At 52.2% G+C, this 18,777-nt stretch overlaps 1 protein-coding gene across 3 annotated transcripts in view; it reads left to right on the top strand.

Moving 5' to 3' along the window:
• TMEM198 (transmembrane protein 198) overlaps positions 1 to 14,406 on the top strand; it is a 328,796-nt gene extending 314,390 nt beyond the window's left edge. For all 3 annotated transcript variants that reach the window (XM_085650174.1, XM_085650172.1, XM_085650173.1), the window contains exon 5: positions 1,655 to 14,406. In XM_085650174.1, the coding sequence (XP_085506300.1) occupies positions 1,655 to 1,801 (147 nt within the window). In that variant the 3' untranslated portion in view covers positions 1,802 to 14,406. The remainder of the gene's footprint in view (positions 1 to 1,654) is intronic.
• Positions 14,407 to 18,777: the final 4,371 nt, after the last annotated feature.

Here is an 18,777-nt window from a genome sequence, read left to right on the forward strand (position 1 = left end):
ATAAGATGTCCTCCAGGTGCCAGGTCTGTAAAAGACACCCTGGTATCTTCTAGAGGATCCAATGATAAGATGTCCTCAAGATGCCAAGTCTGTAAACGGCGCCCTGGTATCTTCTAGAGGATCCAGTGATAAGATGTCCTCAAGATGCCAAGTCTGTAAAAGACACCCTGGTATCTTCTAGAGGATGCAATGATAATATGTCCTCAAGATGCCAAGTCTGTAAAAGACACCTTGGTATCTTCTAGAAGATCCAGTGATAAGATGTCCTCAAGAAGCCAAGTCTGTAAAAGACGCCCTGGTATCTTCTAGAGGATCCAGTGATAAGATGTCCTCAAGATGCCAAGTCTGTAAAAGACGCCCTGGTATCTTCTAGAGGATCCAGTGATAAGATGTCCTCAAGAAGCCAAGTATGTAAAAGACACCCTGGTATCTTCTAGAGGATCCAATGATAAGATGTCCTCAAGATGCCAGGTCTGTCTGTTACACCTGCATCTGACTTTGTTTTCGAGTCCAGACACGCGAGCCTTGCTTCTATGGGATGTGAGGGTGCCCAGAATCAACACTGATGACCCAGAGGCCAGACCTCAAGGTGTGCACCTTTCCACCATCTTCAATAGAGGCATGTCTTGCCTTAGCCACCAGTAATATCTTGGGGCCAAGGACTGTGAGCCACTGACCAAGTAAAGTCAACCGTATAAAGCCAAGGGAAGCAGAGGACATAAAACATGAGGCTTGCGGTTCCAACGATGGATCCTTGCCATGGGAAGGATCTAGAAAAGTAACTCAATAGACACCAAATACATAGAATGACATCACACCAGAGGTAATGAAGGAGAATTGTGCAGAGTGGGAATGAACTATGGAGTGGATGATCCTAAGAGATTTCAAACTAGAGACACCACAAGTTCCAGAGTAGGGATGAATCAGACCCAGAATGAAGCAACTATGGAAACACACAAAGAGGGAATACACTAGGCACAGAGGGCATGGAGCAGAGAAACAATGAACCGGAAAGGGAATACATGAGAAAGGGAATGCACCAGTGAAACAATAGTGTAGATACAATCAACCAGACATGATCTCACACAGAGAGGAAATAAACCAGGGAGAAAATGAACCATTGGCAAAGAATCCAGGAAAGAGCTAGGTAGATATCAAGTCAACAGTAGAACAGAAGAGGAAGAGAACAGGTTAGACAAGTAATGCACCAGAGAGGAACTTAATTTGAGTAAATGAACCAGTGAGGCAATCACCAAGAGAGGGAATAAACAAGGGTGCCAGTGATCCAGAGAGGGTAAGAATCAGAAAGTAGTGATATCATGAATCAGAGGGAGTGAACTACAGAAGATTAGAGCCAGACAAGGAATGAGATTGAGCGAACATTAAATCAGAGATGGAATAGACAAAAAAGGGAATCAACCAGCGAGATTTGTAATGTAAAATCAACACAACAGACAAGGTAAAAACTGTAGAGGGGATGAACCCGGGAGTTCGACCCTGAGAGGGAATGCCGGGTTCATAAGCTGGATCTTTAGGTTCAGACGAGGAGGTTTGCTCAGATGGAGGAAGGATGTAGGGTGGTGGGTGGGTGGAGGGGTGGGGGTAATATCTTTTTAGATTTGTGGGCCTCACGTGTCTTTTTTGTCTCTCCTAGAGCTACATCCAGCACTTCCGCGAGCGTCAGACGGGCCCATCGATGAGTGGCGTGATCGCTGGGACCCATGCAGTGGTAGATCTGGACTACGACTGTGGCTCCACCGTCCCGCTTACCGCAGGCTCTGGCCCTGCCGTCCGGGTATAACCCAAGGGGAACTACTGGACCTGGATGTATGAACGCAGCCTTTCCCCATGGACATCCTTGCAGAAGAACAGCACGTCAGGGATGGCTAATGTAAGGTGCTTGGCTGAACCGGGGCATGGTCTAGCTTGACAGGAGAAGGTGCCTGGAGCTGCAGGCGGTGTCACGACAGTAAAAAATTACACCTTGTATTAAGAGAAGAACAGGGCAGTGCAAAAATGTAATCATGACGGGAGAGGGGCTGTGACAGAACAACATAGGGATACTGTCCGAAGACAGGCCCAAGGAGTAGCAAAGATGGAAGTCGGTCTGGAGCCAGGCACAGGGATGAGTTGACATTGAGGCCATTCCTGAAAAGCAGAACAGGGCTGACTGGAAACAGGGCCATGAGCCAATAGTGCTGGGATGCTGTCTGGTGACAGGACTAGAGCTGAGCAATGTCGGGATCAGGCCTGGAGACGTCGTCAGGACAGAGCAGTGGTGGGATTCTCCTGAACAGATTCCTGAGGCTGAGCAAGGATGCTGTTCTCTCTGGAATATTACCATTGGTGAGGAAAGACGGAATCCTCTCCGATGGATTTGAAGGCCAAATACCAAAAGCATACTCTGTGGAGAGATCACCAGGAACCAACAGTGGTATTGGTTTATGCTGACTGGAGAGATTACAATGGTGTCCTCCTGTGCATAAGGAACTCCTGTTCTGCAAGATGATAGGAGTTTGCCTGAGAAGATCATTAGGGCTGTGAAATGGTGGGCTCCATTGTGGAAAGATCTTGCATGCTGCACAGCGATGGAAACCTGCCTGAGACTATGCAAAGATGGGATCTATTGTGGAAAGATCTCCTGTGCTGCATAGTGTTGGGAACCTGCCTGTGGGAATAACTAGGGCTGCGCAATGGTGGAAACAGATTACCATAACTGTGCAATGATGGAATCATATTTGGAGATTTTTCAAAGGTTCAGGATTACAGGGTTCTACGGGGAGAGGATATCAGATCTACACATCTATTACATGTGATCCTGTTGGGTGAGAACTCCAAACCTAATCTATTATTAGGGCTTATCTACAGAGTTCACCAGGCCAATTACTCATGGGATCTAATGTGAAGATAGTACCAAAACTAGCCAACTGTTCAATCGTCTGTGGAGAGATTTCTAGAGCACAGCAAAAGACAGGCTCATGGTTGGATAAAATAACAGGGCTGACCAATGACAGGTTCTCATTTGGAACATTTATAAGGATGAATCTCCAGTGTCAAGAGATCACCAGAGCTGAACATTAGCTGTACCATGTCTGGGAGGATTCACAGTGATTGTCAGTGTTGTTGATCCTTTGTGTGGTGGAACGTACGGCATGGGCACTCACAGTGCACTGTAGGGAGAGCTCTCCAGGGCTGGTCAGTATTTGGGTACTTAATGGAGATATATTGACTGCTGGTCAAGAATTGAACTTTTTATGTAGATATCTCCAAGCCTACTTATGGACGGTCCCTTAGGTGAAGATATCTCGAGGGATGGCGAAGTTTGGGATTTCGATGGAGATATCTCAATGATTGGGCAGAAGCCGGGGCTTGGATGGGAAAAGCTCAAGCCCTTATCAGGAGTTGGTCACTGATTGGAGATCTCTACAGCTCTGGTCAAGTGATGGACACTGGTTGGACATACCTTCAGGCGTTGGCCGTAGTGGGATCTCGAAAGGAGTTATCTCCAGTTGTGGTCAGGAGTTGAACATTAAATGGAGATATCTCCATGGCTAGCAAGAGTGAGACTACGGATGAAGATGTCTCCAGGGATGTTTTCGGTGGGTTTGGCTTGGGACGTGAAGATGCTTTAGCTACGGTTGAGGGTACCTAGGAGAAACAGCATACTGATGGGCAGAATAGCCTTTGATGACTTACATGCTCTCCATCGTCTTGATGCTCAGCCCAAAATATCTGCTTTTGTTCCTTGTTGAGATCCAGGCATTGAACACAGACGAGTGTTAACGGGAGATGATTCCAATTCTTGAAACTCTCCTGAGAAGCTCAGGGAACCAGACTTTAGCATGCCATATGCTGCATTGCTCCATGAGTGGGTTGATGTACGAGGAGCATCGGACCTGGGCGCCAGGACTGGGTGATATCCCAAACTATTGGGAAGGAAGAGATTGATGAAAGGCCCTGGCCCTCGGGTCAGCAGATCCCGTGCGATCTTCTGCAGGTCACTCTATCCCCTGTGCCTCAGTTAACTCAATTGTATTTTGTTAGTGCTTAGACACTGCCTGGGCCAGTAAGAAGCACTTTTTGAAGAGCTGGGTCGGTTGTTTTTTTAAAGATGTTGTCTTTTTGTACTGTGTGGTCAGGAAAGTGAGTTACGGTTGCTGTAACTTGTCCCCAGAAAATGCATGTCTTGGTCCCGAGAGGTGTCTCCAAACAATTTGCTGTTCCCCCACAATCCCCAAAAGACTTGAGAGAGAGGGAGATAGAGTGAGAGAGAGAGAGAGAGAGAGAGAGCGAGAGAGGGTGATAGAAAGGGAGAGAGAGAAAGTGCCTCTTTATGCACTTGTATGAGCGGTGAGCCGGAAACAGAATGAGTTGGTCATGACTGTGGGGTACCTCAGGCTTTGTAGTCCTCTACTAGGGCAATGGGTGGGTATCTCTCACCTCTTATTGCTCTGCTGGGTGGTAAGGGCTGCCAACTCCTCGTATACACAAACTACCTTCCATTCCATTTGGATTGTATCAGTCCAAGGCAAAAACATTGCCTGGAAAACCCACTGTGTTTTAAAGATGAAACCTGCATCAGTGTATGTTAGGTTATATTGATTTGTATAGCGCATTCATTGCCTGAGAGGGTATGAACTTCTGTGCTGACAGCACAGGCCAGAGACATGAACTCCGGCAAGCCTGTGGCCATAAAACCCTGTATTCACATAAAATAATACAGAGCAGAAGGCACAAACATATAGGATAGCACTGCTGCCTCAGCAGACGTTCAGGGAGCGAGGAGCTTCAGAGCACAGTAACTTAGCTGCATGAAAAACAAGGCCCACTAGCCCACGTGGCCATGGCAGGAAGTGCAGACGTCTGATCCCACCTCTCTTAAAGGGCCAGTGAAGTATCAGCTACATTACTTGTCTCAGGGAGATCATGCTTTCAAGAAGGGGGCTCCTCAGGCAGCAGGAAGGGAATGTCTTCTCCCACGTAGCTGGGAGGTAGGAGGCCAGTTTCTCCCAGGAAGATCCTAGAAATTTGTAAATTTCTGAGAAAAGTACTAAGAAGTTTGACTTGAGCTGCAGGTCCACCCTTGTAAAGAGCACACAGTCGCCATTTTGGATCTAAAAGATGGCATGTAAGAGTCGCATGTGGCTAGCCCAATATTGTCAAGTACGGCTCTTAAATGTCATCTTCTGGATGTCCCACATCTAGGCGCTAGCTTACAGTGCACTGAAGCCCCAAGCAGCAGGCTCTAGGCAAAGGGCTTAACAGGACCGGTTGACACTGTGGCCCCATTGGCCCACGGGCCCCAGATGTGCTCTAAAGCATGTCCTCCCTATGGCTTTCTGCTGCCTCTGGGCACTTCTAGGAGGGCAGAAATTGGGCAGGCGTTACCTGCACAGGTAGGGTGCTTCTTCAGGGGAGAAGACAGTTATCGGGAGTACCTCGGGAACACCCTCGTTCTATCCCTAATTTTGCAAAAATATTGGCAAAGCCTAATGGTTTCTCATACAAAGCCCTGCCTCAGAGTCAGTGGTTCAAGAGAGGATGAGGTGCCCACTCCAGATCCTGTTACAGACAAAACAGGCAAAGTGCGCCCAAAAATGCCCAGGTGAGTCGGCTGGTGGAAAACCATCTGCCTCGAGATAACATCCCCGCGTTTGAGAATCAGACCACCCTCTCACTTGTAGAGGACACCAGCTGGGCCTTGACTCTAAAACACAGCAACACCTCTGCCAATGGAGGCAGTCATGTGATGACCCACAATTCTGCCTTCACGTGACAACCTACACTACTTTGGTCATGTATTGGATATTGGATATTGGATAGGTATTTATAGAGCGCTAACGTTCGCTCCCAAGGGAGCATCTTGGCGCTGTAAAACCTAGGACCAGATCATGTGGCAACCTCCAATCATCTATTCATGTTGCAACCTCCAATCATCTATTCATGTGGCTTCGCACATTTATGCGGCCAAGTACGTAACCCTTGGTAGAGTGGAGTCATGTGACTAGCATGATTATAAGTCCAGGCTCACAAGACGGAGTTGATAAGCCTTATACAGACAGGCCATAGAAAGGGAAAATGGCTTCTGTTCGGATGCAAACTTCATCTTTTCAGGGTACCTTGCCTACCTGCTGACTGACATCGCACTAAATGCCCCTTAAGCACCATCTGCAGGCAAGTTTACAATTTGTCAGGATACTCAATTTCTCTCAGATCAGAGCACCTATTCTTCCTCTAGGACAGCATGATTGAAGGACCCGTCATTCTCTGCCCATCCGCTCCCATGATAGAAGGACCCTTCATTCTCTGCCCATCCGCTCCCTTGATAGAAGGACCCTTCATTCTGTGCCCATCCGCTCCCATGATACAAGGACCCTTCATTCTCTGCTTATCCACTCCCATGATACAAGGACCCTTCATTCTCTGCCCATCCGCTCCCATGATTGAGGGACCCGTCATTCTCTCCCCATCCGCTCCCATGATACAAGGACCCTTCATTCTCTCCCCATCCGCTCCCATGATAGGACTCTTCATTCTCTGCCCATCCGCTCCCATGATAGAAGAACCCTTCATTCTGTGCCCATCCGCTCCCATGATACAAGGACCCGTCATTCTCTGCCCATCCGCTCCCATGATAGGAGGACCCTTCATTCTCTGCCCATCCGCTCCCATGATAGAAGGACCCTTCATTCTGTGCCCATCCGCTCCCATGATACAAGGACCCGTCATTCTCTGCCCATCCGCTCCCATGATAGAAGGACCTGTCATTCTCTGCCCATCCGCTCCCATGATTGAAGGACCCTTCATTCTCTGCCCATCCGCTCCCATGATTGAAGGACCCTTCATTCTCTGCCCATCCGCTCCCATGATAGAAGGACCCTTCATTCTGTGCCCATCCGCTCCCATGATACAAGGACCCGTCATTCTCTGCCCATCCGCTCCCATGATAGAAGGACCTGTCATTCTCTGCCTAACCGCTCCCATGATAGAAGGACCTGTCATTCTCTGCCTATTCGCTCCCATGATTGAAGGACCCGTCATTCTCTGCCTATCCGCTCCCATGATAGAAGGACCCGTCATTTTTCTCCATGAGCAGCCATTTGGAAGAACCCTGTGTTGTTCTCGTTTAGTGGACGTGTTGTAAGGATTTTCCCTGCTCTTTCACGAAGCTGGTTCTCTTGCCACAAGCAACCATGTTCGAAGTATTCTGTCTCCCCCAATGAGCATCCGTGTTGGAAGGCTCCTCCCTTCTTTCCCCCACAAGCAGCATGTTGGAAGGATCCTTCACCCCCCCACACACACAAGCAGTCATGTTGGAAGGCTCCTACAGATCCCCTTCCTGGCAGCCATGTTGGAAAGATCCTTCACCCCCCACATACTAGCAACCATGTTGGAAGGCTCCTACAGCTCCTCTTCACACACAGGCAGCCATGTTGGAAGGATCCTTCACCCACACACACAAGCAGTCATGTTGGAAGGCTCCTACAGCTCCTCTTCACCCACAGGCAGCCATGTTGGAAGGATCCTTCACCCCTGCACCCTTGTGAGTAGTCATGTTGGAAGGAAGCTAGAAGAGTGCTGCCTAGGATGGATTGCCCATTGTCTACCAGCTAGAAAAGAGCTGCCTAGGATGGATTGCCCATTGTCTACCACAAGCAGCCATGTTGGAAGGAAGCTAGAAGAGACCCGCCTAGGATAGATTGCCCATTGTCTATCACGAGCAGCCATGTTGGAAGGAAGCTAGAAGAGGGCTGCCTAGGATGGATTGCCCATTGCCTACCACGAGCAGCCATGTTGAAAGGAAGCTAGAAGAGACCCGCCTAGGATGGATTGCCCATTGTCTACCACAAGCAGCCATATTGGAAGGAAGCTAGAAGAGACCTGCCAAGGATGGATTGCCCATTGTCTATCACGAGCAGCCATGTTGGGAGGAAGCTAGGAGAGGGCTGCCTAGGATGGATTGCCCATTGTCTACCACGAGCAGTCACGTTGGTAGGAAGCTAGAAGAGGGCTGCCTAGGATGGATTGTCCATTGTCTACCACGAGCAGCCATGTTAAAAGGAAGCTAGAATCGACCCGCCTAGGATGCATTGCCCATTGTCTACCATGAGCAGCCATGTTGGAAGAAAGCTAGAAAAGGGCTGCCTAGGATGCATTGCCCATTGTCTACCACAAGCACCCATGTTGGAATGAAGCTATAAGAGGGCCGCCTAGGATGGATTGCCCATTGTCTACCATGAGCAGCTATGTTGGAAGGAAGCAAAAGAGACCTGCCATGGATGGATTGACCATTGTCTACCACGAGCAGCCATGTTGGAAGGAAGCTAGAAGAGACCTGCCTAGGATGGATTGCCCATTGTCTACCACGAGCAGCCATGTTGGTAGGAAGCTAGAAGAGGGCTGCCTAGGATGGATTGCCCATTGTCTACAACGAGCAGCCATGTTGGAAGGAGGCTAGAAGAGGGCCGCCTAGGATGGATTGCCCATTGTCTACCACGAGCAGCCATGTTGGAAGGAAGCTTGAAGAGTGCTGCCTAGGATGGATTGCCCATTGTCTACCAGCTAGAAAAGGGCTGCCTAGGATGCATTGCCCATTGTCTACCACGAGCAGCCATGTTGGAAGGAAGCTAGAAGAGACCAGCCTAGGATGGATTGCCCATTGTCTACCACTAGCAGCCATGTTGGAAGGAAGCTAGAAGAGACATGCCTAGGATGGATTGCCCATTGTCTACCATGAGCACCCATGTTGGAAGGAAGCTAGAAGAGGGCCGCCTAGGATGGATTGCCCATTGTCTACCACGAGCAGCCATGTTGGAAGGAAGCTAGAAGAGGGCTGCCTAGGATGCATTGCCTATTGTCTACCACGAGCACCCATGTTGGAAGGAAGCTAGACGAGGGCCGCCTAGGATGGATTGCCCATTGTCTACCATGAGCAGCCATGTTGGAAGGAAGCTAGAAGAGACCTGCCTAGAATGGATTGCCCATTGTCTACCACGAGCAGCCATGTTGGAAGGAAGCTAGAAAAGGGCTGTCTAGGATGGATTGCCCATTGTCTACAACGAGCAGCCATGTTGGAAGGAAGCTAGAAGAGGGCCGCCTAGGATGGATTGCCCATTGTCTACCACGAGCAGCCATGTTGGAAGGAAGCTAGAAGAGTGCCGCCTAGGATGGATTGCCCATTGTCTACCAGCTAGAAAAGGGCTGCCTAGGATGGATTGCCCATTGTCTACAACGAGCAGCCATGTTGGAAGGAAGCTAGAAGAGGGCCGCCTAGGATGGATTGCCCATTGTCTACCACGAGCAGCCATGTTGGAAGGAAGCCAGAAGAGTGCTGCCTAGGATGGAGTGCCCATTGTTTACCAGCTAGAAAAGGGCTGCCTAGGATGGATTGCCCATTGTCTACCACAAGCAGCCATGTTGGAAGGAAGCTAGAAGAGACCCGCCTAGGATGGATTGCCCATTGTCTACCTCGAGCAGCCATGTTGGAAGGAAGCTAGAAGAGACCCGCCTAGGATGGATTGCCCATTGTCTACCACAAGCAGCTATGTTGGAAGGAAGCTAGAAGAGACCTGCCAAGGATGGATTGCCCATTGTCTATCACAAGCAGCTATGTTGGAAGGAAGCTAGAAGAAGGCCGCCTAGGATGGATTGCCCATTGTCTACCACGAGCAGCCATGTTGGAAGGAAGCCAGAAGAGACCCGCCTAGGATGGATTGCCCATTGTCTACCACGAGCAGCCACGTTGGTAGGAAGCTAGAAGAGGGCTGCCTAGGATGGATTGCCCATTGCCTACCACGAGCAGCCATGTTGGAAGGAAGCTAGAAGAGACCAGCCTAGGATGGATTGCCCATTGTCTACCACTAGCAGCCATGTTGGAAGGAAGCTAGAAGAGACATGCCTAGGATGGATTGCCCATTGTCTACCATGAGCACCCATGTTGGAAGGAAGCTAGAAGAGGGCCGCCTAGGATGGATTGCCCATTGTCTACCACGAGCAGCCATGTTGGAAGGAAGCTAGAAGAGGGCTGCCTAGGATGCATTGCCTATTGTCTACCACGAGCACCCATGTTGGAAGGAAGCTAGACGAGGGCCGCCTAGGATGGATTGCCCATTGTCTACCATGAGCAGCCATGTTGGAAGGAAGCTAGAAGAGACCTGCCTAGAATGGATTGCCCATTGTCTACCACGAGCAGCCATGTTGGAAGGAAGCTAGAAAAGGGCTGTCTAGGATGGATTGCCCATTGTCTACAACGAGCAGCCATGTTGGAAGGAAGCTAGAAGAGGGCCGCCTAGGATGGATTGCCCATTGTCTACCACGAGCAGCCATGTTGGAAGGAAGCTAGAAGAGTGCCGCCTAGGATGGATTGCCCATTGTCTACCAGCTAGAAAAGGGCTGCCTAGGATGGATTGCCCATTGTCTACAACGAGCAGCCATGTTGGAAGGAAGCTAGAAGAGGGCCGCCTAGGATGGATTGCCCATTGTCTACCACGAGCAGCCATGTTGGAAGGAAGCCAGAAGAGTGCTGCCTAGGATGGAGTGCCCATTGTTTACCAGCTAGAAAAGGGCTGCCTAGGATGGATTGCCCATTGTCTACCACAAGCAGCCATGTTGGAAGGAAGCTAGAAGAGACCCGCCTAGGATGGATTGCCCATTGTCTACCTCGAGCAGCCATGTTGGAAGGAAGCTAGAAGAGACCCGCCTAGGATGGATTGCCCATTGTCTACCACAAGCAGCTATGTTGGAAGGAAGCTAGAAGAGACCTGCCAAGGATGGATTGCCCATTGTCTATCACAAGCAGCTATGTTGGAAGGAAGCTAGAAGAAGGCCGCCTAGGATGGATTGCCCATTGTCTACCACGAGCAGCCATGTTGGAAGGAAGCCAGAAGAGACCCGCCTAGGATGGATTGCCCATTGTCTACCACGAGCAGCCACGTTGGTAGGAAGCTAGAAGAGGGCTGCCTAGGATGGATTGCCCATTGCCTACCACGAGCAGCCATGTTGGAAGGAAGCTAGAAGAGACCCGCCTAGGATGCATTGCCCACTGTCTACTACAAGCAGCCATGTTGGAAGGAAGCTAGAAAAGGGCTGCCTAGGATGCATTGCCCATTGTCTACCACAAGCACCCATGTTGGAAGGAAGCTATAAGAGGGCCGCCTAGGATGGATTTGCCATTGTCTACCATGAGCAGCCATGTTGGAAGGAAGCTAGAAGAGACCTGCCAAGGATGGATTGCCCATTGTCTACCACGAGCAGCCATGTTGGAAGGAAGCCAGAAGAGACCCGCCTAGGATAGATTGCCCATTGTCTACCACGAGCAGCCATGTTGGTAGGAAGCTAGAAGAGGGCTGCGTAGGATGGATTGCCGTTTGTCTACCACTAGGAGCCATCTTGGAAGGAAGCTAGAAGAGACATTCCTAGGATGGATTGCCCATTGTCTACCATGAGCACCCATTTTGGAAGGAAGCTAGAAGAGGGCCGCCTAGGATGGATTGCCCATTGTCTACCACGAGCAGCCATGTTGGAAGGAAGCTAGAAGAGGGCTGCCTAGGATGCATTGCCCATTGTCTACCACGAGCACCCATGTTGGAAGGAAGCTAGAAGAGGGCCGCCTAGGATGGATTGCCCATTGTCTACCATGAGCAGCCATGTTGGAAGGAAGCTCGAAGAGACCTGCCTAGGATGGATTGCCCATTGTCTACCACGAGCAGCCATGTTGGAAGGAAGCTAGAAAAGGGCTGCCTAGGATGGATTGCCCATTGTCTACCACGAGCAGCCATGTTGGAAGGAAGCTAGAAGAAGGCCGCCTAGGATGGATTGCCCATTGTCTACCACGAGCAGCCATGTTGGAAGGAAGCTAGAAGAGACCTGCCTAGGATGGATTGCCCATTGTCTACTACGAGCAGCCATGTTGGAAGGAAGCTAAAAGAGGGCTGCCTAGGATGCATTGCCCATTGTCTACCACGAGCAGCCATGTTGGAAGGAAGCTAGAAGAGACCTGCCTAGGATGGATTGCCCATTGTCTACTACGAGCAGCCATGTTGGAAGGAAGCTAAAAGAGGGCTGCCTAGGTTGCATTGCCCATTGTCTACCACGAGCAGCCATGTTGGAAGGAAGCTAACAGAGGGCTGCCTAGGATGCATTGCCCATTGTCTACCACGAGCAGCCATGTTGGAATGCCCTTTCAGTTTATTCCCCAGGAGGCTGTTCTGGGGGTCTCCCATTCTTCCCCTATCCTACCATTTCTGAAGGAGCGTCTATTATTCCGCACACGTGGCTGTGATAGCACGGTCTTCCATTTTCTATAAAGAGCGCCATGGCGCACTCTTACTTTACTGAATACCGAGTCGGTTTCGATATCACCCTGTAAGACTTGGAAGGTACCGATAAGCACCCATGCCCCTGACTGCTCTGTTATAAAGACAGCTGTGACTGCTCTGACACAACACCGTCATGCAACGGAGGGTGCACCCTGACAGCCATGATGCAGGCGCCAAGACACCCAACCAGGCACCGCTTCAGAGTCCAGAGGTGTCACGCTCTACCCCTTCCTCTGTTCTGTAGACAGGGCTCTGAGTTAGAGCAGCACAATAACTTCAAAGCACCTACAACTACCAGATCATAATCTCTTCATTCGATGACACAGGAAGGCCACCACGTCAGATTGAGAGGAGCGTCAAAATACAGAGAGGAAAACACTGGCCAGCTGACTCTGGATCCAACTCCTATCCATGACCCGTCTGCTGGCTGCAGAGCAATGCTGCACCTGTCCCATTAAGAGCATGGCAGCCCTGTCCTGGCTTGGGCCAGAGTAAAGTCTCCACACAGCTGTGCTGCGAGTGCCCCAACAGATGAGGGGCCTCCCTCCCAGGATCTGGCGATGATACAAATGTCGCCCCCTGAGAGCTCAGGCATGGGGGTGCAGTCTCGCTTCCACCCCCCGCGCCCCTCCCCCCGAGACATTGCCTATTGCTAAACCTTGTAGGACAGCTTAACTTTCCTATATCCAGCCCTACAATAATTGAAAATCTGTTTTCTGTGCCTTTTTGTGTCTGGACAGTGTGTCCCGGGGCCGAGTCTTATGGGACTTCGATCGACACAAGCCATTCAATTTCTGGGGTCCTGTTGGGATTTGGGTCGAAGGCCTGTGCAGTTTTATAATTTCTAGTTGGAGGGAGGGAGAGGTGAAAGGAAAACGTGTCTAATCCTCTTATTTTGGTAGGTTCCTGTATTCTTATCAGCACGTGCATGATTGTCTGCTGTGGAGATGTAATGTGCCCTGCGCTCTTGGACACTGACATGTTGCAAGTCATGAATGTCCCTCCAGAACTCTCAGGTAGTCAGTCCTAAGGATTTAGCCAATATATTTCAAACGTGTCCTGCAGAGTGCACCGCTGGCCTCTGTCTCTTAGCTGCTTTTCTGGACGACAAACCGTATCAACTCTTTCCGAAGATTGGGCTTCCAACATGGGGCTCGTCTGAGCTTTCTTGCCAAGGATGGCCATGGTTCTCAGTCTGGCCCCAGCGACACCCACTTCAACAAGGTGTCTTGGAACAGACTTCAGTGGGCGGGAGCGGATGAAGAGGTGGCCTGTCCTCCAAGGTACCCAAGTCAAGCAATGCTTACCTCAGTAGAGGGTCCCATTCCTGTACAGAACCAAACAGGAAGTCCCCTTCACCCCCTTCCTTCTCTGGCATCCATTTTGTGCTGGGAATGGAGTCGAGAGATGCCTTGAACTCACATGGTGGTCTGTAGCTGAAGGCGGATGGAAGTGGCCAACGGATCACTGCTCTAAGCCATATCATGAAATGAGGCAACGGCTGTGTGTAGGGTACCGTGACGTACATGGTTGCATGTGGCACAGCCAGGCCCCGGGCTTCCTTCTCACGCCTGGCGACTTACCATGCCACGCCGTGGCCATAGTCAGTCCACTCCCTACAGCCACCTGAATGGATGCTACTCATTGCTGAATGTGAGTTACAATACAGGGTGCCTGCTGCCATGCATGATCATACGCCGCAAAGTGCCCCCTTCTCCACAGCGGTGCATAGACATCCCCCTTTCTAATTAGGACCAGCAGTAGAGCTCAAAGCTGCGCTCCCTCCCTCCAGCTCACAGACGTCCCAGGTATCCAGAGATCTGTGAACAGAATATAGACTCCAGAAAGAGAAGTAACTCACTACGCCTGGAGCCCCCACAATGCACTCAAGGCCCTGGCTGTCCTACCACACTTACACAGCCTGGTGGCCGCTCTGTATGACAGAGCCTCATTGTATTGTGTGTTGTACATGGAAGTGTGGATGTAAGCACTGTGGGGAGGTTGTGGAAGCACTGAATGTGGTGGTCCTGGCTGTGGGGGTGGGGTGGGGTGAAGAAATGCAGACTGTGGTATGGTTTGAGGGCATTGACTTGTGGAGGTGTGAGGGCTCCAGACTGTGGGGGGGGTGGAAGCACTGACTGTTGTGGTCCTGGCTGTGGGGGGTGAAGAAATGCAGACTGAGATATGGTGTGAGGGCATTGACTTGTGGAGGTGTGAGGGGTCCAGACTGCAGGGGTGTGAGGGGTCCAGACTGCGGGGGTGTGAGGGGTCCAGACTGCGGGGGTGTGAGGGGTCCAGACTGTGGGGGTGTGAGGGGTCCAGACTGCGGGGGTGTGAGGGGTCCAGACTGCGGGGGTGTAGCAGCATACACTTGGGGATGTTTTGGAAGCACTGGTTGAAGAGCGGTGTGATGGTTCTAACTGTCTGGGTAGTGTGAAAGTACTGACTGTGGAGGTGGTGTGGGAGCACTCACTGTGGGGGTGGTGTGGGAGCACTGACTGTGGGGGTGGTGTGAGAGCACTGACGGTGGGGGTGGTGTGGGAGCACTGACTGTAGGGTGGGGTGGGAGCACTGACTGTGGGGGTGGCGTGGGACACTGACTGTGGGGGGTGGTGTGGGAGCACTGACTATGGGGGTGGTGTGAGAGCACTGACTGTGGAGGTGGTGTGGGAGCACTCACTGTGGGGGTGGTGTGGGAGCACTGACTGTGGGGGTGGTGTGAGAGCACTGACGGTGGGGGTGGTGTGGGAGCACTGACTGTAGGGTGGGGTGGGAGCACTGACTGTGGGGGTGGCGTGGGACACTGACTGTGGGGGGTGGTGTGGGAGCACTGACTATGGGGGTGGTGTGGGAGCACTGACTGTAGAGGTGGTGTGAGAGCACTGACTGTGGGGGTGGTGTGGAAGCACTGACTGTGGGGGCGGTGTGGAAGCACTGACTGTGGGGGCAGTGAGGAAGCACTGACTGTAGAGGTTGTGTGGGAGCACTGACTGTGGGGGTGGTGTGGGAGCACTGACTGTGGGGGTTGTGTGAAAGCACTGACTATAGGGGTGATGTGGAAGCACTGACTGTGGGGGCGGTGTGGAAGCACTGACTGTGGAGGTGGTGTGGAAGCACTGACTGTAGGGGTGGTGTGGAAGCACTGACTGTAGAGCTGGTGTGGGAGCACTGACTCTGGGGGTGGTGTGGGAGCACTGACTGTGGGGGTGGTGTGGGAGCACTGACTCTGGGGGTGGTGTGTGAGCACTGACTGTGGGGGTGGTGTGGGAGCACTGACTGTGGGGGCGGTGTGGAAGCACTGACTGTAGGGGTGGTGTGGAAGCACTGACTGTAGAGGTGGTGTGGGAGCACTGACTCTGGGGGTGGTGTGGGAGCACTGACTGTGGGGGTGGTGTGGGAGCACTGACTCTGGGGGTGGTGTGTGAGCACTGACTGTGGGGGTGGTGTGGGAGCACTGACTGTGGGGGCGGTGTGGAAGCACTGACTGTAGGGGTGGTGTGGAAGCACTGACTGTAGAGGTGGTGTGGGAGCACTGACTCTGGGGTTGGTGTGGGAGCACTGACTGTGGGGGTGGTGTGGGAGCACTGACTCTGGGGGTGGTGTGTGAGCACTGACTGTGGGGGTGGTGTGGGAGCACTGACTGTGGGGGCGGTGTGGAAGCACTGACTGTAGGGGTGGTGTGGAAGCACTGACTGTAGGGGTGGTGTGGAAGCACTGACTGTAGAGGTGGTGTGGGAGCACTGACTCTGGGGGTGGTGTGGGAGCACTGACTGTGGGGGTGGTGTGGGAGCACTGACTCTGGGGGTGGTGTGTGAGCACTGACTGTGGGGGTGGTGTGGGAGCACTGACTGTGGGGGTGGTGTGGGAGCACTGACTCTGGGGGTGGTGTGTGAGCACTGACTGTGGGGGTGGTGTGGGAGCACTGACTGTGGGGGTGGTGTGGAAGCACTGACTGTGGGGGTGGTGTGGGAGCACTGACTGTAGAGGTGGTGTGGGAGCACTGACTCTGGGGGTGGTGTGGGAGCACTGACTGTGGGGCTGTGTGGGAGCACTGACTCTGGGGGTGGTGTGTGAGCACTGACTGTGGGGGTGGTGTGGGAGCACTGACTGTGGGGGCGGTGTGGAAGCACTGACTGTGGGGGCGGTGTGGAAGCACTGACTGTGGGGGCGGTGAGGAAGCACTGACTGTAGAGGTGGTGTGGGAGCACTGACTCTGGGGGTGGTGTGGGAGCACTGACTGTGGGGGTGGTGTGGGAGCACTGACTCTGGGGGTGGTGTGTGAGCACTGACTGTGGGGGTGGTGTGGGAGCACTGACTGTGGGGGCGGTGTGGAAGCACTGACTGTAGGGGTGGTGTGGAAGCACTGACTGTAGAGGTGGTGTGGGAGCACTGACTCTGGGGGTGGTGTGGGAGCACAGACTGTGGGGGTGGTGTGGGAGCACTGACTCTGGGGGTGGTGTGTGAGCACTGACTGTGGGGGTGGTGTGGGAGCACTGACTGTGGGGGCGGTGTGGAAGCACTGACTGTAGGGGTGGTGTGGAAGCACTGACTGTAGGGGTGGTGTGGAAGCACTGACTGTAGTGGTGGTGTGGGAGCACTGACTCTGGGGGTGGTGTGGGAACACTGACTGTGGGGGTGGTGTGGGAGCACTGACTCTGGGGGTGGTGTGTGAGCACTGACTGTGGGGGTGGTGTGGGAGCACTGACTGTGGGGGTGGTGTGGGAGCACTGACTCTGGGGGTGGTGTGTGAGCACTGACTGTGGGGGTGGTGTGGGAGCACTGACTGTGGGGGCGGTGTGGAAGCACTGACTGTAGGGGTGGTGTGGAAGCACTGACTGTAGAGGTGGTGTGGGAGCACTGACTCTGGGGGTGGTGTGGGAGCACTGACTCTGGGGGTGGTGTGGGAGCACTGACTCTGGGGGTGGTGTGTGAGCACTGACTGTGGGGGTGGTGTGGGAGCACTGACTGTGGGGGCGGTGTGGAAGCACTGACTGTAGGGGTGGTGTGGAAGCACTGACTGTAGAGGTGGTGTGGGAGCACTGACTCTGGGGGTGGTGTGGGAGCACTGACTGTGGGGGTGGTGTGGGAGCACTCACTGTAGGGATTGTGTGGCAGCACTGACTGGGGATGGTCTGAAAGCACTGACTGTAGGGGTGGTGTGGGAGCACTGACTCTGGGGGTGGTGAGGACGCTCTGACTGGGGATGGTGTGAAAGCACTGACTGTAGGGGAGGTGTGGGAGCACTGACTGGGGATGGTGTGAAAGCACTGACTGTAGGGGTGGTGTGGAAGCACTGACTGTGGGGTGGTGAGGACGCTCTGACTGGGGATGGTGTGAAAGCACTGACTGTAGGGGAGGTGTGGGAGCACTGACTGTGGTGCTGACTGAGGGCATCCTGTCGGAGTGTCAGCTGCATGGATGTGTCGGAGCACAGCATGAGGGAATGATGTAGCAGTGCCGCTATTGGATGGTATGAGAGCACCGACTGTACCAGATTGTGCAGGGATGATAAAGGGTGCAAGTGTGTTGTGTCGAAGCATGGGCTATGAACATGATGGTGCTTATGGCCGTGGATGGTCTAGGTATTGGGTGTGGAGTAAGAGCAGGGTGGATGAATCAGCAGTGCCAGCTGATGTGGACTTTCTAGAACTCAGCTTATAAGGATGGTCTCAAATGATCTGCAGATGGTGTAAGTTTTTGTTGCCGTGTAAGAGTGCCCGGTGAGGAGTACAATAATTGCATGTGGTTTATACCACCAAGTGTGGTGTTGTGGACGATACAGGAGTGATGGCTGTGGTGGATGCAGCCATAGTGCTGGATGTAAGGATATTTAAAAGTGCTTACAGTGGTGTAGACTGAAAATGTTTGGTCTGGAGTAAGAGTGAGGAATATGGTGTAAGAGCACCAGGTGTGGTGGAGGATGTAGAAATTATGACCAAGGTGGCCGGTGTAGAAGTGCTGGCTGTAGGGATAGTCTAAAAGCCTTGGCTGTGGTAGATGGTGTAAGTGTGGAGTGTGGTGTAAGAGTGTTGGGTGTGGTGTGCAAGAGATGCATGTGGCTAAGAGCTCCAGGTGTAGGGGATGATATGAGTGAATGCTATGATGGATGGTGTATGAGTACTGGCTGTAGGAATAGTCTAAAAGCCCTGGCTGTGGAAGATGGTGTAAGTGCAGAGTGTGGTGTAAGAGTGTTGGGTGCGGTGTACAAGAGATGCCTGTGGCTAAGAGCTCCAGGTGTGGTAGATTATATGAGTGAATGCTTTGATGGATGCTGTATGAGTGCTGGCTGTATGGGTAGTCTAAAAGCCCTGGCTGTGGTAGATGGTGTAAGTGCAGAGTGTGGTGTAAGAGTGTTGGGTGTGGTGTACAAGAGTTGCCTGTGGGAAAAGAACTCAAAGTGTGGAGAATTATGTAGGAGTGATGACCATGGTGGTCGGTGTAGGAGTGGTGTGTGTAAGGA

This window comes from Triturus cristatus, chromosome 3_2 (assembly GCF_964204655.1).
Source record: "Triturus cristatus chromosome 3_2, aTriCri1.1, whole genome shotgun sequence".
In the NCBI taxonomy this organism is placed as follows: domain Eukaryota; kingdom Metazoa; phylum Chordata; class Amphibia; order Caudata; family Salamandridae; genus Triturus; species Triturus cristatus.